Genomic DNA, 20,460 nt, shown 5'->3' on the forward strand with positions numbered 1-20,460 from the left:
AGGAATTACCTCTATTTCCCCATTAGTCCCCGCCCCTTTGGCCCCTTGGGGGTCAGAGTCACCATTTATGCAAAATTTATTCCCCATCCCCAAAGGATGTTTCTGACCAAATTGGGTTCAAATCCATTCATAACTTTATGACTAGTAGCGATTTAAAGGAATTGCCTCAATTTCCCCTATTGGGCCCCGCCCCTCAGGCCCCTTGGGGGTCAGAGTCACCATTTATGCAAAATCTGTTCCCCTTCCCCAAAGGATGTTTCTGACCAAATTGGGTTCAAATCCATTCATAACTTTATGACTAGTAGCGATTTGAAGGAATTACCTCTATTTCCCCATTAGGCCCCGCCCATTTGGCCCCTTGGGGGTCAGAGTCACCATTTATGCAAAATCTGTTCCCCTTCCCCAAAGGATGTTTCTGACCAAATTGGGTTCAAATCCATTCATAACTTTATGACTAGTAGCGATTTAAAGGAATTGCCTTAATTTCCCCTTTTGGGCCCCGCCCCTCAGGCCCCTTGGGGGTCAGAGTCACCATTTATGCAAAATCTGATCCCCTTCCCTGAAGGATGTTTCTGACCAAATTGGGTTCAAATCCATTCATAACTTTATGACTAGTAGCGATTTAAAGGAATTGCCTCAATTTCCCCTATTGGGCCCCGCCCCTCAGGCCCCTTGGGGGTCAGAGTCACCATTTATGCAAAATCTGTTCCCCTTCCCCAAAGGATGTTTCTGACCAAATTGGGTTCAAATCCATTCATAACTTTATGACTAGTAGCGATTTGAAGGAATTACCTCTATTTCCCCATTAGGCCCCGCCCCTTTGGCCCCTTGGGGGTCAGAGTCACCATTTATGCAAAATCTGTTCCCCTTCCCTGAAGGATGTTTCTGACCAAATTGGGTTCAAATCCATTCATAACTTTATGACTAGTAGCGATTTAAAGGAATTGCCTCAATTTCCCCTATTGGGCCCCGCCCCTCAGGCCCCTTGGGGGTCAGAGTCACCATTTATGCAAAATCTGATCCCCTTCTGCCAAGGATGTTTCTGACCAAATTTGGTCAAAATCCAATAAGAACTTTTTGACTAGTAGCGATTTGAAGCAAATGTTGACGGACGGACGACGGACGCCGGACGCCGGACGCCGCACGCCGCGCCATGGCATAAGCTCACCGGACCTTCGGTCCAGGTGAGCTAAAAATTAGATAATCTTGGAAACATCCTTTACCAACCTCTTAATAAGTATTCAACTCCTACAATACATACGTGACAGGCAGATTCTCAACACACTTGTCCGTGTTCCACGCATTACTACAACCTTCCCAGAGGTACGGCTCCTGGATCATAGAAATCACTGCATACATCCCAAAGTGGCAGACCAATGGTGCAAAGTAAACACATGTCAGGAACAGGTCAATAAGTAAGGCCACGCCTACTCCTGTAACAGAGGTTACAATGGGTCACACCAACACAGTAGTTTATGTTGTAACAAAGGTCAGAGGTTAATCAGACGGCCTACATCCTCACTAATAGCAAAGGTCATAGGTTATAATAAGTGGGATTATATACACCCAAATGTCCAAGATAAAAACATTCAGGTTGTTTTGTATGAAGGTCATAGGTCAATAAGTAGAGCCTCACACTGTATGGAACACAACTTGGTCTGTAGGTTATTAAGAAGAAGCTGTGTTAGTTGTTTGAAGCTTTTTACATATCTGACCCTGATGACCTAGCTAGAAAGAGTTGTATCTCTGCCCTGACGAATCCTAACTTGACTTGCTGGTTAATGTTGAGGTCACTGCTACATAATAACTTAACAACTTTCTGAGAAATGGCATTAACAAACTTCAATCTGTAAAAATTCAAAATGGCTGCCTGTTGGCCATTTTGCTTTCCATTAATTCAGTCTTAAAATTGAATATGCACAAATATGGACCATGGGGTGCTGGAACCTACAAAATATGGACCATGGGGTGCTGGAACCTACAAAATATGGACCATGGGGTGCTGGAACCTACAAAATACGGACCATGGGGTGCTGGAACCTACAAAATACGGACCATGGGGTGCTGGAACCTACAAAATACGGACCATGGGGTGCTGGAACCTACAAAATATGGACCATGGGGTGCTGGAACCTACAGAATATGGACCATGGGGTGCTGGAACCTACAGAATATGGACCATGGGGTGCTGGAACCTACAAAATATGGACCATGGGGTGCTGGAACCTACAAAATATGGACCATGGGGTGCTGGAACCTACAAAATATGGACAATGGGGTGCTGGAACCAATATGTCCTGATAAATAGTGGTAACAACCTTCTACCTGTCAAAATTCAAGATGGTCATCTGTCAGGCATTTTCCCTAAATCAGTCTCAAAATTCAAAATGCACAACTAAAGGGACAATGGAACCCACACATAAAATTTGAGAAAGATCCATAAAACATGTCATGACAAATAGGCATAGCATATTTCATCCTGTCAAAAATTCAAGATGATTTGCCTCTTGGCCATTTTGTTTTCAATTTGTCACAAAATTGAATATACATGTACATCATTATAACATGAAATATATAATACTTTTTGTGAAAAAAACAAAGATTACTTACAGATGGACGTCGGACAGATCACAGACCAAAGGCCATAAGAACATGAGGAGTCTGCATTCCAAGATTGGGTGTTGGAAAGTGTGATTCTGTTATTCACCAAAATTACAAATTTTCCTTTCATTATGAAAGACATATTGAAGTACATCAACACACATTATCTTTCTACGTAAACTTACCCTTTGCAATCGGGAGATATCTAGAGAAGAGACCCACAATGCCTCTCTGTTCGTAGCCTCCGAGTTTGTGTTGTATGAACATCGGTGGTATACACAGTATAAATAGGAACACATACAGGGCAAGGAGGGCCATACCTGTTAACGAGAAATGATCAAATGTTTCTTTCTGATTTAGTAAACTAGAAAATGTCTGTAAGACATAAGTGCCCCTGCTGCCACTTTAAACCCCAAATGCAAACACAGTTTGGTGAGGATCGCATTAGCAGTTCCTGAGATTAGCTAGTTACATTGGGATGCGAAAAACGGACATGGGTAACACTATATGGCCTCCCCTCCCCCTCCCCATTTCATGGTGGGGGCATTAAAATCAAAATGGACAAACTATGTTATGCCTCTCAATGATAATTTGTTGTGTCACCAAATAAATACTTCATTGTGATTGAGTACAAACTAATGTTGATATTACAGCTGATTAACAGAGGTTTTCTCTTGATCTTGTTGAAATCAGCTGAAACCTTAATTAATAGTCAAAAGATTTATTCCAACAACAAGCCCTATATATTTTCCCATCTCAGTAAAAATAAAGCAAACACACCTATTTCCTCCAGATAGACTTTCCTGCTAATCATTAAGACCAACCCATTTTGGTGCAATGAGGGAGGCCATTTAAGCCACACCAACATGTAAACACTCCAGTACCTTACATTTAACATAATTACACCATTTTCTATGATTGTGTCGATACTTGTAATCACTTTTTGGTTCCCGTCTTTGTCTGTGAGAGATAATTCAATAGACAGTGGTTATAGGTCCCTGTACTGTCAGAACCCTCACCCTACCACCCGCTCACCAGGTCAAAATTACCTTACATCTATAAATACTTTTTCCACTGATCTCTGCGGTAAATATTCTATTCCTGATGTTCACATTGTTATCCAATATTTCTTAAAAATATGATTCAAGTGAAATTTACTTCTGAGTAATAGTAACATGTTTTAAGGATCTTTTTAAATTACTGAAATTCATAAAAGAAGTAATTTTTGGATTTAAGGTTACTGGCAATAATTACATTGAATAAATAGTTTCGTTTGGAAGTCTACTCCTACCACTAATTTAATCAATAGACAATACAAAGAACTGAATATACTGATTGGTAGTTATAATATTAGGCAAGGTAAAAACCCAGAACCATTGACATTTGAAATAGACTTAATTGCCCTATGCTACACAAGGAATTGTGTCAAGCCATAGATTTAGGGAATATGATTTTGAATCAGAAAAAAATCTGATTTGATTGATAAGCTTACCACCTTTTGATTTTACTGTAAAAACACATTCAACTACCGTAAATATTCGCGTATAGTGCACACTTTTTTAGACAAAAACTGTTGTGTCAAAAAGGGGGTGCGCACTATACACAAGAACAAGCGATTCTGACAATATTCGTCTCGGTTATCTGGTCCGCCATATTGGATTATCTCCCTTCACTTTGTATATGTATGGATAAAGTCGTGAATGAATCAATTTGTTCAATAATAAAAAAAACAACAAAGAATGAAATACGTTCAAATGTTTTAATGAGTTGTATTAATTATTCATTTATATAACAATTCATAATCTCATACACACATACTGTAACAATACACACATGAACAGTCACAAGTAAAATGTAACCAGGCCTTGTAGGCTAACGTTACTAGGAATGTACGAAAACCAAAGGAAAAATATCATTTAATTACGGTACCATTGTTCATAAAATTAAGTTACAACTAAAGTACTTACGATTTACGTTTACGTTTAGTAATACATCCACGAATAAGCACTATAATTCACGTTTGCGAAGTATCCATTTAGAGCACTAGCCAATTACCGGTATCCACTACAATAAAGCAGTCCCTGATTGAATTTAAATGCTACACTGATCACAAGTCTATGTGGTTTAAAATCCCAAGAATTCCTCATCATCGCCACTGTTAAAAAATGTCACAGGGTCGAACTCTGCATCTGCGGGTCTCTCACTGTCGTGGTAAAACAGGTCATAATCATCATCCAAGCCCAAATCTGGTCCACAGTCATGGGTAGCGTTTGTTTCTTCATTCCACAGAATGTTGTCATTGCTGCCATCCAACGGGTTAGAAATGGAACACTTCAGGAACGAGGTGATAATAATCTGCGGGTCAAGGTTATCCCATGCGTTCAATATCCACTGGCAAATGTCTGTTAGCTCAGGTTTTCACTGTTTACCCCCTTTCGTGAAAGTATGTTTGGACTCGTCCATCATCCATTCGTTCCAGGCAGCACGGAGGGAGACTTTCATGGGTTTGTTGACTCCAACATCAAGGGGTTGTAGGATACTGGTCATTCCTCCTGGTATTATGGCGAGCTGGGTGTTGTCATCAGAGAGAGTCTGTTTGACGTAGGGGCTTCTATGGCATCGGAATGAATCTAATACCAGGAGGTTTTTTCTGGCGAGTAATGGGCCTCCTCCCCCAGACGATTTGAAGCCACTCCTTCATGGTCTGTTCTGTCATCCAGCCTTTCTCGTGTTCTCTGACAATTAACCCCTTCGGAAAGTTACCAGGTGGTAGCGTTTTCCTCTTAAAGATTATGTAGGGTGGAAGTTTGGTACCATCAGCCATACACGCCAGCATTTCATTTCCTGTCCTCCGTATGGAGACGGACTTACTATTAGTAGGGGCGTTAGTTGTATCGGACGGCAGATCAAATGTGAGAGGTATTTGGTCCGCATTCCCGATCCTCGATGGGTCGATGTTGTGAGCATCTCTCAATCTAATGATGAATCGCTGAAACTCTATGAGTTTATCCTCGTAATCGACGGGTAATCTCTGAGCGATGGTCGTTCTTCTGCGTATACTCAACATGTGTCTTCATAAAAATCGGACCGCCCATCCCATGGAAGCTTTGAAGTTGTCGACCTTTTTAACATAGCACGCAGGCGCAGTTCTGTGGTACTGACAGCGATGCCTTGGTTGCGACGGTCACAGATGTAGTGGTACAACTCGCTCTCCATTTCTGGGTGCCTTGCTGTCGAACCTCGATCAGCTTGTCTCGATAGAGACTGTGACTTTAGTCGTTTTTCTTTATTTTTCCATGCCCTTATGTTAGACTCAGGAATGTCGAAGTGGCGGCCGGCAGCCCTAAACCCAAACTTCTCGGCATACTCAATGGCGTCAAGTTTCTCTCTGGCGGTGAATGCTGTACGTTTCTTTCCCATGTCGATGAATCAATCGATCATTAAGTACATTCGGATACCTCAGTGGGTACAGATACCACGAAAGATCATGCTAACACTGAACAAATCGCCTGATTTTATAGGGACAAGGTAGGATTGAAATTTTTCAATGCAAAATGTTATGAAAACAACTTCGACTCTGACCAATGACAAGTGTTCCGATCAAGCCAAGTACTAAGCTCGGTGGTTAATTACTGGTACGGTAATTATCGAATTAGGCTGATCTGTTTACTCACCTGCTTGAATGTGTTTATTTATAAGTTTGGTTTCATTTAATTATGATTCGAATCAATTTATCACAACACAATATGGCCTTTATTCACGGTAATTAAGATCTAACTAGAACTGTCGCCAGGATGGCTGACTAATACCTCCGCAATCTGCACGAGTCAATGGTGAATTGGAACTGTTAATTAGAGGCTAACTAAGATAACCAAGTGATACAGTGACCAGTTGCCATAGCAACCATAATTTTGAGAAAAAAAGAAAGTGTGATGTACATCTACACATGGTCCTCTATATTTGTGTGAAGTTTCATTGAAATCGGCCCTTCAGTTTAGGAGGAGTTGTCCGGACAAACTTAAAGTTATGGTTCTTATCGGAAAACCTGTTTATAGTGACCAGTTGCCACAGCAACCATAATTTTGAGAAAAAAGAAAGTGGCATGCACATCTACACATGGTCCTCTATATTTGTGTGAAGTTTCATTGGAATCGGCCCATCAGTTTAGGAGGAGTTGTCCGGACAAAATGGTCTACAGACAGACGGACGGACGGGGTTATACAATGTATTTTCATGTCAAAAAAAAACAAGCATGCTACAGGCCCAATATCAAGTCCCTGGGCCTCTTGGTTATTAAGAAGAAGTTGTTTGAAGAATATAGCCTATTTGACCAATATGACCTTAAGTGAAAGTCAAGGCAATTCATTTGAACAAACTTGGTAGCCCTTCACCCAAGCATGCTACAGACCCAATACCAAGTCCCTGGGCCTCTTGGTTATTGAGAAGAAGTCGTTTAAAGATTATAGCCTATTTGACCCATTCGACCTTGAATGAAGGTCAAGGTCATTTATTTGAACAAACTTTGTAGCCCTTCACCCCAGCATGCTACAGACCCAATACCAAGTCCCTGGGCCTCTTGGTTATTAAGAAGAAGTTGTTTGAAAAATATAGCCTATTTGACTCATGTGAACTTGAATGAAGGTCAAGGTCATTTATTTGAACAAACTTCGTAGCCCTTTACCCTAGCTTGCTACCGGCCCAATATCAAGTCCCTTGGCCTCTTGGTTATTGAGAAGAAGTTGTTTGAAGATTATAGCCTATTTGACCCATTCGACCTTGAATGAAGGTCAAGGTCATTTATTTGAACAAACTTTGTAGCCCTTCACCCCAGCATGCTACAGACCCAATACCAAGTCCCTAGGCCTCTTGGTTATTGAGAAGTTGTTTGAAGCCCTTTACCCTAGCATGCTACAGGCCCAATATCTAGTCCCTTGGCCTCTTGGTTAATGAGAAGAAGTCGTTTGAAGATTATAGCCTATTTGACCCATTCGACCTTGAATGAAGGTCAATGTCATTTATTTGAACAAACTTTGTAGCCCTTCAACCCAGCATGCTACAGGCCCAATATCAAGTCCCTGGGCCTCTTGGCTATTGAGAAGAAGTTGTTTGAAGAATATAGCCTATTTGACAAATGTGACCTTGAATGAAGGTCAAGGTCATTTATTTGAACAAAATTTGTAGCCCTTTACCCTAGCATGCTACAGGCCCAATATCAAGTCCCTTGGCCTCTTGGTTAATGAGAAGAAGTCGTTTGAAGATTATAGCCTATTTGACAAATGTGACCTTGAATGAAGGTCAAGGTCATTTATTTGAACAAACTTTGTAGCCCTTCACCCCAGCATGCTACAGGCCCAATATCAAGTCCCCGGGCCTCTTGGTTATTGAGAAGAAGTCGTTTGAAGATTATAGCCTATTTGACAAATGTGACCTTGAATGAAGGTCAAGGTCATTTATTTGAACAAACTTTGTAGCCCTTCACCCCAGCATGCTACAGGCCCAATATCAAGTCCCTGGGCCTCTTGGTTATTGAGAAGAAGTCGTTTGAAGATTATAGCCTATTTGACAAATGTGACCTTGAATGAAGGTCAAGGTCAATTATTTGAACAAACTTGGTAGCACTTCATCCCAGTATGCTACAGGCCCAATATGAAGTTCCTTGGCCTCTTGGGTATTGAGAAGTAGTTGTTTAAATGAAAAAGTTGACGCCGGACGGCCGCCGCACCATGGCATAAGCTCACTTGCCCTTTGGGCAGGTGAGCTAAAAAATGAAAAAAAAAAAAAAAAAAAAATCCCCCCCCCCCCCCCCCTCCAATTTTTTTTTCTTTCAATCTTGACCACAAAAATGTACCTGCGACTATACACGAGTGCGCACTATACCCGAATATTTACGGTACTGGAAATTGATGGCCAACAATTTGAAGGGCTTGTCACCTAAATTAAACACAATTACTTATAGTAACAAGAGGCCCAGGGGCCTTAACGGTCATCTGACTCTAAATTAAAACCCTTATATTATTGTAGAATGTATTCTCTGTAGCAAGTATATAGTGGCACTGTTGGCCATGGTGGCCATCTTGGATTTCTGACTGACCCAATAAATAACAACACTTGGTCTGGACCATCTAAGGATAATTTCTGGTAAGTTAGAGCTGAATCCCACTGGTGGAATTTGAGAAGAAGTTTGAAATAGGCATTGTTCAGGAAAACCATGATTGCACAATCATGTAACAAAATGGCCGCCATGGCTGCCAAGTCAATGATTTTACTAGGCCGAAAAATAACAACACTTTGTTGGCCCTCCTTCCTTAACATCCTCACCCATTTCGAGCTCAATGGCACCAATGGAACTGGAGAAGAAGTTTAAAATGTGTTTTTCAAGATGGCGGCCATCTTGGATTTCAGACCAATCAAAAAATAACAACACTTGGTCAGGATCCTCTCAGGAACATGTCAGGCAAGTTTCAGCCCAACAGCACTGGTGGAACTTGAGAAGAAGTTTAAAATGTGTTTTTCAAGATGGCGGCTATGGCGGCCATCTTGGATTTCGGACTGACCCGAAAAATAACAACACTTGGTGGGGATCATCTCAGGATCATTTCTGGCAAGTTTCAGCCCAACAGCACTGGTGGAACTTGAGAAGAAGTTTAAAATGTGTTTTCAAAATGGCGGCTGTGGCGGCCATCTTGGATTTCAGACCGACCCGAAAAATAACAACACTTGGTCAGGACCATCCCAGCATCATTTCAGGTAAGTTTTTCAGCTCAATCCCACTGGTGGAACTTGAGAAGAAGTTTGAAATGTGAAAAGTTTACGCACGGCGGACGGCGGACGGCGCACGGCGCACGACGACGGACGAAGCATGATGACTATAGGTCATCCTGACCCTTCGGGTCAGATGACCTAAAAAGTAAGATCTAGTGCAAAATAATCCATAGACATTATGCAATCCAAGTTTGATAGTTGTTTTTAGACTCAAATACAGCCACCATCGGAGGTATTATGAGTCAAGAAAGGGTATTTGGGATATTTTGAATTTTGGTGGGAAAAGAATAACAAGAGGCCCATGGGCCTTAACGGTCACCTGAGATTTGAAATATATTTCAGTTAATTTAATTGACCCTTTTTGGCCCAACCCATCAGTTTAAGGGGTCAGTCAGGGCCAACATGAGGAAACCATTAAGCTTTCATCCCATGCTGATAATGTTAACGAAGTTAGAATGAATTCCAATCGAAATCAAACAAATAATTGTCAAAAATGTGATTTCCCTATATATAAACTATAGAAAAGTGTACCCCCTCCCCAGCGGCAAACATGAGACCCCAGGGTCATGAAATTCGCAATTTTGGTAAAGTACCTTAAGACCCTTCCAGCTATGAAGACTGTTTGATTCCACAATATCTGAGAGTAGAGAAGATTTTTGAAATTTCAGTCAATTGGACCCTTTTTAGCCCTGCCCATCAGCCCTTGGGGGTCAGTCAGGGCCAACATGTGCATACCAACAAACTGTCATCCTATGCTGATAATGTTAACCAAGTTAGAATGAATTTCAATAGAAATCAAACACATAATTGCCAAAAATGAGATTTTCCTATATAAACTATTGGGGGCAAACGTGAGACCACAGGGTCATGAAATTCACAATTTTGGTAAAGCACCTTCAGACCCTTTCATCTATGAAGAGTGTTTTATTCAAATATCAAGTTTCATGAGTTTATCTTAAATAGTTTCGGAAATTAAGTTTCAGAAACAGGAATGGTATGGGGGGAGCCCAATTTAATACAAATGCATTTCGTGGGGGGAAATATAAGTATGTAAAAGAAGTTTCTAAACTTGACTGATTAATTAGCTTATAACATCAAAACTTTGGTTTCATTCCAAATTTTTTATTAATGTTCTATCACTATTGATAACTGGCCAATCACAATATAGTTAAGGTAAATATTTTTTTAAACTCATCAGTGATGGACTGCAAAATTTAAGGACATCTACCACATCAAACTGTCTTGTAGAATTACAAGAGTTCAAAGGTCAACTTTCCAGTGCACATTCTAGCTCCTGTTTCTTCATCATGTTCAAACAAATATTGACTTATCAATAATGGAACTGTGCCTGCATTACAAGCTCTTGTAGGATATTGATTAGAGCAAAGTAGGTGACAGAAGTATGGAGACTGTGTTAGCACTCCACTCAGCAGAAACACCAACCCCTATACTTGGTACACAAAACCAAGTATAATCTACCTTCTGCAAGATATGCAAGATCTCCAAATTTTTTTTATATAAAACCTTTTATCCTTTTTTCATCAATTTTATCTGAATTTGTAATAAGACATATCATATAAATAAGGGGAAAACATTTGTTTTTTTGTGTTTTTGTTTCTTGTTTTTATAATTTTTTTTAATTTTCATGATAATATATTCTACTGAAATATATTTTTGATGTGCAGAATTTAACTGAATTAATCAAGATAAATGTGAAAGCAATTAAAAAATATGATGACACGATATATCAATTATTGATTTATTTTAAATTCTATCAAGAGCAAGTAACATTATTTTTACCTTCATAATAACTTTGCCACTCCCAAAATGCAGGTGCCCTTATGGTGAGCCACCCTCACATCAACTGGGAGTCAGTAAAGCAACAGAACATAATTAGCCAGCAGAATTTTGGAGAAACTCCAGACTTCTGCTCCCTATTATATTCACTATAATACTCTTAGTGTGAAGAGAGAGGATGCTTTATTTTGAGCGTGATACACCCATGTCACACTCCTTATACACTGTCACCTTTGGAAAGACATCTTGACCTCAATCAGAAATATGAAGCCAGACTTGTTTGTGATGCTTGTTGATATGCGAGTTGGTTCTGTTTCACTTCACCATGCCAGGTGGTTCTGTTTCACCGCACCATGCCAGGTGGTTCTGTTTCAACGCAAAATGCCAGGTGGTTCTGTTATAACCTCCCCAGTGGTCCCATGCCAGGTGGTTCCGTTTCACTCTACATGTATACAGCTAATCTCGTGAGGTGACAGTTCTCTCTACACAGCTAATCAGTGTGAGGTGACAGTTCTCTCTACACAGCTAATCAGTGTGAGGTGACAGTTCTCTCTACACAGCTCATCAGTGTGAGGTGACAGTTCTCTCTACACAGCTAATCAGTGTGAGGTGACAGTTCTCTCTACACAGCTAATCAGTGTGAGGTGACAGTTCTCTCTACACAGCTAATCAGTGTGAGGTGACAGTTCTCTCTACACAGCTAATCAGTGTGAGGTGACAGTTCTCTCTACACAGCTAATCAGTGTGAGGTGACAGTTCTCTCTACACAGCTAATCAGTGTGAGGTGACAGTTCTCTCTACACAGCTCATCAGTGTGAGGTGACAGTTCTCTCTACACAGCTAATCAGTGTGAGGTGACAGTTCTCTCTACACAGCTCATCAGTGTGAGGTGACAGTTCTCTCTACACAGCTCATCAGTGTGAGGTGACAGAGTTCTCTCTACACAGCTAATCAGTGTGAGGTGACAGTTCTCTCTACACAGCTAATCAGTGTGAGGTGACAGTTCTCTCTACACAGCTAATCAGTGTGAGGTGACAGTTCTCTCTACACAGCTAATCAGTGTGAGGTGACAGTTCTCTCTACACAGCTAATCAGTGTGAGGTGACAGTTCTCTCTACACAGCTAATCAGTGTGAGGTGACAGTTCTCTCTACACAGCTAATCAGTGTGAGGTGACAGTTCTCTCTACACAGGTAATCAGTGTGAGGTGACAGTTCTCTCTACACAGCTAATCAGTGTGAGGTGACAGTTCTCTCTACACAGCTAATCAGTGTGAGGTGACAGTTCTCTCTACACAGCTCATCAGTGTGAGGTGACAGTTCTCTCTACACAGCTAATCAGTGTGAGGTGACAGTTCTCTCTACACAGCTCATCAGTGTGAGGTGACAGTTCTCTCTACACAGCTAATCAGTGTGAGGTGACAGTTCTCTCTACACAGCTAATCAGTGTGAGGTGACAGTTCTCTCTACACAGCTTATCAGTGTGAGGTGACAGTTCTCTCTACACAGCTAATCAGTGTGAGGTGACAGTTCTCTCTACACAGGTAATCAGTGTGAGGTGACAGTTCTCTCTACACAGCTAATCAGTGTGAGGTGACAGTTCTCTCTACACAGGTAATCAGTGTGAGGTGACAGTTCTCTCTACACAGCTAATCAGTGTGAGGTGACAGTTCTCTCTACACAGGTAATCAGTGTGAGGGGACAGTTCTCTCTACACAGCTAATCAGTGTGAGGTGACAGTTCTCTCTACACAGCTAATCAGTGTGAGGTGACAGTTCTCTCTACACAGCTCATCAGTGTGAGATGACAGTTCTCTCTACACAGGTAATCAGTGTGAGGTGACAGTTCTCTCTACACAGCTAATCAGTGTGAGGTGACAGTTCTCTCTACACAGCTAATCAGTGTGAGGTGACAGTTCTCTCTACACAGGTAATCAGTGTGAGGTGACAGTTCTCTCTACACAGGTAATCAGTGTGAGGTGACAGTTCTCTCTACACAGCTAATCAGTGTGAGGTGACAGTTCTCTCTACACAGCTAATCAGTGTGAGGTGACAGTTCTCTCTACACAGCTAATCAGTGTGAGGTGACAGTTCTCTCTACACAGCTAATCAGTGTGAGGTGACAGTTCTCTCTACACAGCTAATCAGTGTGAGGTGACAGTTCTCTCTACACAGCTAATCAGTGTGAGGTGACAGTTCTCTCTACACAGGTAATCAGTGTGAGGTGACAGTTCTCTCTACACAGGTAATCAGTGTGAGGTGACAGTTCTCTCTACACAGCTCATCAGTGTGAGGTGACAGTTCTCTCTACACAGCTAATCAGTGTGAGGTGACAGTTCTCTCTACACAGCTCATCAGTGTGAGGTGACAGTTCTCTCTACACAGCTTATCAGTGTGAGGTGACAGTTCTCTCTACACAGCTAATCAGTGTGAGGTGACAGTTCTCTCTACACAGCTAATCAGTGTGAGGTGACAGTTCTCTCTACACAGTTAATCAGTGTGAGGTGACAGTTCTCTCTACACAGCTAATCAGTGTGAGGTGACAGTTCTCTCTACACAGCTAATCAGTGTGAGGTGACAGTTCTCTCTACACAGGTAATCAGTGTGAGGTGACAGTTCTCTCTACACAGCTAATCAGTGTGAGGTGACAGTTCTCAAGGTGACAGGTTCTCTCTACACAGCTAATCAGTGTGAGGTGACAGTTCTCTCTACACAGGTAATCAGTGTGAGATGACAGTTCTCTCTACACAGCTAATCAGTGTGAGGTGACAGTTCTCTCTACACAGCTAATCAGTGTGAGGTGACAGTTCTCTCTACACAGCTAATCAGTGTGAGGTGACAGTTCTCTCTACACAGCTAATCAGTGTGAGGTGACAGTTCTCTCTACACAGCTAATCAGTGTGAGGTGACAGTTCTCTCTACACAGCTAATCAGTGTGAGGTGACAGTTCTCTCTACACAGCTAATCAGTGTGAGGTGACAGTTCTCTCTACACAGCTAATCAGTGTGAGGTGACAGTTCTCTCTACACAGCTAATCAGTGTGAGGTGACAGTTCTCTCTACACAGCTAATCAGTGTGAGGTGACAGTTCTCTCTACACAGCTAATCAGTGTGAGGTGACAGTTCTCTCTACACAGCTAATCAGTGTGAGGTGACAGTTCTCTCTACACAGCTAATCAGTGTGAGGTGACAGTTCTCTCTACACAGGTAATCAGTGTGAGGTGACAGTTCTCTCTACACAGCTAATCAGTGTGAGGTGACAGTTCTCTCTACACAGCTCATCAGTGTGAGGTGACAGTTCTCTCTACACAGCTCATCAGTGTGAGGTGACAGTTCTCTCTACACAGCTAATCAGTGTGAGGTGACAGTTCTCTCTACACAGCTAATCAGTGTGAGGTGACAGTTCTCTCTACACAGCTAATCAGTGTGAGGTGACAGTTCTCTCTACACAGCTCATCAGTGTGAGGTGACAGTTCTCTCTACACAGCTAATCAGTGTGAGGTGACAGTTCTCTCTACACAGCTAATCAGTGTGAGGTGACAGTTCTCTCTACACAGCTAATCAGTGTGAGGTGACAGTTCTCTCTACACAGCTAATCAGTGTGAGGTGACAGTTCTCTCTACACAGCTAATCAGTGTGAGGTGACAGTTCTCTCTACACAGCTAATCAGTGTGAGGTGACAGTTCTCTCTACACAGCTAATCAGTGTGAGGTGACAGTTCTCTCTACACAGCTCATCAGTGTGAGGTGACAGTTCTCTCTACACAGGTAATCAGTGTGAGGTGACAGTTCTCTCTACACAGCTAATCAGTGTGAGGTGACAGTTCTCTCTACACAGCTAATCAGTGTGAGGTGACAGTTCTCTCTACACAGGTAATCAGTGTGAGGTGACAGTTCTCTCTACACAGCTAATCAGTGTGAGGTGACAGTTCTCTCTACACAGCTAATCAGTGTGAGGTGACAGTTCTCTCTACACAGCTAATCAGTGTGAGGTGACAGTTCTCTCTACACAGCTAATCAGTGTGAGGTGACAGTTCTCTCTACACGGGCAATCAGTGTGAGGTGACAGTTCTCTCTACACAGCTAATCAGTGTGAGGTGACAGTTCTCTCTACACAGCTCATCAGTGTGAGGTGACAGAGTTCTCTCTACACAGCTCATCAGTGTGAGGTGACAGTTCTCTCTACACAGGTAATCAGTGTGAGGTGACAGTTCTCTCTACACAGCTAATCAGTGTGAGGTGACAGTTCTCTCTACACAGCTAATCAGTGTGAGGTGACAGTTCTCTCTACACAGCTCATCAGTGTGAGGTGACAGTTCTCTCTACACAGCTAATCAGTGTGAGGTGACAGTTCTCTCTACACAGCTAATCAGTGTGAGGTGACAGTTCTCTCTACACAGCTAATCAGTGTGAGGTGACAGTTCTCTCTACACAGCTCATCAGTGTGAGGTGACAGTTCTCTCTACACAGCTCATCAGTGTGAGGTGACAGTTCTCTCTACACAGGTAATCAGTGTGAGGTGACAGTTCTCTCTACACAGCTAATCAGTGTTAGGTGACAGTTCTCTCTACACAGGTAATCAGTGTGAGGTGACAGTTCTCTCTACACAGCTCATCAGTGTGAGATGACAGTTCTCTCTACACAGCTTATCAGTGTGAGGTGACAGTTCTCTCTACACAGCTAATCAGTGTGAGGTGACAGTTCTCTCTACACAGCTAATCAGTGTGAGGTGACAGTTCTCTCTACACAGGTAATCAGTGTGAGGTGACAGAGTTCTCTCTACACAGCTAATCAGTGTGAGGTGACAGTTCTCTCTACAGAGCTCATCAGTGTGAGGTGACAGTTCTCTCTACACAGCTAATCAGTGTGAGGTGACAGTTCTCTCTACACAGGTAATCAGTGTGAGGTGACAGAGTTCTCTCTACACAGCTCATCAGTGTGAGGTGACAGTTCTCTCTACACAGCTCATCAGTGTGAGGTGACAGTTCTCTCTACACAGCTCATCAGTGTGAGGAGACAGAGTTCTCTCTACACAGCTCATCAGTGTGAGGTGACAGTTCTCTCTACACAGCTCATCAGTGTGAGGGGACAGTTCTCTCTACACAGCTCATCAGTGTGAGGAGACAGAGTTCTCTCTACACAGCTAATCAGTCTGAGATGACAGTTCTCTCTACACAGCTAATCAGTGTGAGGTGACAGTTCTCTCTACACAGCTAATCAGTGTGAGGTGACAGTTCTCTCTACACAGCTAATCAGTGTGAGGTGACAGAGTTCTCTCTAAATCACTTTGAACTGAGTATGATTTAAAAATAAAGCAAGGTTGACCTGTGCTATAAGTATAGCCTGACCTTGGAACTTGTGTGATGGTCAATCTCAAGTAGAGATTATAAGTAGTCATTACTGTTCTAGGGACACTACTCCAGTTTCATTAGGTGCTAGGCCTTCACAATCCTAAATCACAAAGTCTGACAAGTGAAGGAAGTTTTGGCATAGCAAACTTAAATTTAGCTCACATTTTCAAATGTTTTATTTTTTTGATTCTTTTTGAAGATACTAATCAAAATCTGTGAAATTGAAGATACTAATCAAAATCTGTGAAAACTATTCACTTTAAAATAAAATTGAATTGATATTAAATTCAGAGGATGTCATATCTTCCGCCAAAATTGTATCTTTTTTTTTAAATGATTAGTAAAAACACATAAATTCTAACATGTTTGACAGCATTTGACAGTGTCTGTCAGTATGTGACACGGTTTGACAGCATTTGTCATTGTTTGACAGTGTTTGTCAGGGTTTGACAGCATTTGACAGTATCTGTCAGTATGTGACAGGGTTTGACAGCATTTGACAGTGTCTGTTAGTGCGTGACAGCTTTTAAAAGCGTTTGTCAATGATTCTCAGTGCGTAACAGGGTTTGACAGCATTTGACAGTGGTAAACAATGTTTGATAGTGTTTGACAGCATTTCACAGTGTCTGTCAGTGTGTGACAGGGTTTGACAGCAATTGATAGTGTTTGTTAGTGCATGACAGGGTTTGACAGTGCTTGTCAATGCCTGACAGGGTTTGACAGCATTTGAAAGTGTCTGTAAGTGCGTGACAGGGTTTGACAGCATTTGACAATGGTTGACAATATTTGACAGTGTTTGACAGTATTTCACAGTTTTTGTACCAGTGAGACATTAAAACAACACAGTTAATTAACTCTACCCTTGTCAATCCTTCTATCACCTCCTGTCATCCCCCTTACATCCCTCACCTAATCCTCCCTTCTCTATCCTTCTATCACTTCCTGTCGTACCCCTTACATCCCTCTTTTGGGGCCCCGCCCCTCTGGCCCTAGGGGTCAGACCAGCCTCATTTATATACAAGAGGCCCAAAGGACCTTAACGGTCACCTGAGATTTGAAATATTTCAGTTAATTTAATAGAGCCTTTTTGGCCCCACCCATCAGTTCTAGGGGTCAGTCAGGACCAATATGTGCTTATCATTCCATGCATGTCATCCCATGCTGATAATTTTAAGAAAGTTAGAATGAATTCCAATAGAAATAAAACAAATGATTGTCAAAAATATGAATTCCCTATATAAACTATAGTAAAGTTTACCCCCTCCCCAGGGGCAAACCTGATACCCAAAGGGTCATGAAATTTAAGTAAAACACCATGAAACCCTTCCTTCTATGAAAAGTATTTGATTATATCTTATATAGATATTGAGAAGAAGCTTTTTAGCCCCTCCCCTCAGCCCCTGTGGTTCAGTCAGGGCCAACATGTGCATTCCATCAAACTGTTATCCCATGATAATGTTGACCAGGTTAGAATGAGTTCCAATACAAATCCAACAAATAACGGTCAAAAATGTGATTTCCCTATATAAACTATACTAAAGTTTACCCCCTCCCCAGGGACAAACGTGAGACCCAAGGGTCATTAAATTCACAATTTTGGTCAAGCATCACAAGACCCTCCATCTAAGGAGAGTTTTTGATTCTGCCAAATATGAGAGTAGAGAAGAAGATTTTTGAAATTTCAGACAATTTGACTGTTTTTAGCCCCGCCCATCAGCCCCTGGGATTCAGTCAGGGCCAACATGTGCATTCCATCAAACTGTTATCCCATGCTGATAATGTTGACCAGGTTAGAATGAGTTATAATACAAATCCAACAAATAATAGTCAAAAATGTGATTTCCCTATATAAACTATTGCACAGTTTACCCCCTCCCCAGCGGGAAACAATAGACCCCAGTGTCATAAAATTCATAATTTTGGTAAAAGACCTAAAGACGGATCTTTAAAGAGTATTTGATTGCACCATATCTGAGAGCAGAGAAGAAGATTTTTGAAGTTTTAATCAATCTGACCATTTTTGACCCTGCCCCTCAGGCCCCGGGGGGTCAGTCAGTGGCAAATGTGTGCGTACCCTTCAACAGGCATTTCATATTGATAATTCTAACTAAATTGGTATTATTTCCTACGGCTATTGAACAAATAATAGTCAAAAATGTGATTTCCCTATATAAACTATAGTAAAGTTTACCCCCTCCCCAGGGGCAAACGTGAGACCCCAGGGTCATGAAATTCACAAATTTGGTAAAGCACCTTAAGACCCTTCCATCTATGAAGAGTATTTGATTCTACCATATCTGAGAGTAGAGAAGAAGATTTTGGAAATTTTAGTCAATTTGACCCTTTTTGGCCCCGCCCACCAGCCCCTGGGGGTCAACCAGGGCCAACATGTACATACCATCAAACTGTCATCCCATGCTGATAATTTTAACCAAGTTAGAATGAAATCCAACAAATAATAGTCAAAAATGTGATTTCCCTATATAAACTATAGTAAAGTTTACCCCCTCCCCAGGGGCAAACGTGAGACCCAAGGGTCATGAAATTCACAATTTTGGTAAAGCACCTTAAGATCCTTTCATCTATGAAAAGTGTTTGATTCCACCTTATCTGAGAGTAGAGAAGAAGATTTTTGAAATTTTAGTCAATTTGACCATTTTTGGCCCCGCCCCTCAGGCCCCTGGGGGATGGGGACCATATAATTCACAATTTTAGTTGAAATTTAGCCATAGAAGCTCCCTGCCAAATTTCATTGAATTTGGTTCAGTGGTTTTGGAGAAGAAGTCGAAAATGTAAAAAGTTTACAAACGCACGACGGACGACGACGGACAAAAGGCGATTAGAATAGGTCACTTGAGACTTCGTCTCAGGTGACCTAACAAGAGGCCCAATGGGCCTGTATCGCTCACCTGGCTCTACAGCAACTTTGAAGTTGATGAGGTCATTTCTAAAGATACTATGTTGATTACCTCTTTATTCAAATATCATTGTAAGCTAGTTTTATTCATATTAAAAATTTTCTAGTCCTTCATTCCAGCATTCTATTGACCTAATATCAGGTCTTGGAGGCTCTTGGCTATCGCAAATTTCACCCCTGTGACCTTGAATGTAGGTCAAGGTCATTTATTTGAACAAAATTGGTAGCCCTTCACCCCAGCATGCTACAGGCCGAATATCAAGTCCCTGGGCCTCTTGGTTATTGAGAAGAAGTCGTTTGAAGATTATAGCCTATTTGACCCATGTGACCTTGAATGAAGGTCAAGGTCATTTATTTGAACAAACTTTGTAGCCCTTCACCCCAGCATGCTACAGGCCCAATATCAAGTCCCTGGGCCTCTTGGTTATTGAGAAGAAGTCGTTTGAAGAATATAGCCTATTTGATCCATGTGACCTTGAATGAAGGTCAAGGTCATTTATTTGAACAAACTTTAGAGCCCTTCACTTCAACATGCTACATGTCCAATATCAAGTCCCTGGGCCTCTTGGTTATTGAGAAGAAGTTGTTTGAAGATTATAGCCTATTTGACCCATGTGACCTTGAATGAAGGTCAAGGTCATTTATTTGAACAAACTTTGTAGCCCTTCACCCCAGCATGCTACAGGCCCAATATCAAGTCCCTGGGCCTCTTGGTTATTGAGAAGAAGTCGTTTGAAGAATATAGCCTATTTAATCCATGTGACCTTGAATGAAGGTCAAGGTCATTTATTTGAACAAACTTTAGAGCCCTTCACTCCAGCATGCTACATGCCCAATATCAAGTCCCTGGGCCTCTTGGTTATTGAGAAGAAGTCGTTTGAAGATTATAGCCTATTTGATCCATGTGACCTTGAATGAAGGTCAAGGTCATTTATTTCAACAAACCTTGTAGCCCTTCACCCCAGCAAGTTACAGGCCCAATATCAAGTCCCTGGGCCTCTTGGTTATGGAGAAGAAGTTGTTTGAAGATTATAGCC

General features: G+C 41.6%; 1 protein-coding gene across 4 annotated transcripts in view; it reads right to left on the minus strand.

Moving 5' to 3' along the window:
- The window catches only part of LOC117315356 (sodium- and chloride-dependent GABA transporter 2-like), a 182,065-nt gene that overhangs the window by 76,748 nt on the left and 84,857 nt on the right, over nt 1–20,460 (minus strand). For all 4 annotated transcript variants that reach the window (XM_033869511.1, XM_033869512.1, XM_033869509.1 and 1 more), the window contains 2 exons: nt 2,787–2,921; nt 1,262–1,433 (listed from right to left, as the gene is read on the minus strand). In XM_033869511.1, the coding sequence (XP_033725402.1) occupies nt 1,262–1,433; nt 2,787–2,921 (307 nt within the window). The remainder of the gene's footprint in view (nt 1–1,261; nt 1,434–2,786; nt 2,922–20,460) is intronic.

The sequence above is a fragment of the Pecten maximus genome, chromosome 17 (assembly GCF_902652985.1).
Source record: "Pecten maximus chromosome 17, xPecMax1.1, whole genome shotgun sequence".
NCBI classification, from domain to species: Eukaryota; Metazoa; Mollusca; class Bivalvia; order Pectinida; family Pectinidae; genus Pecten; species Pecten maximus.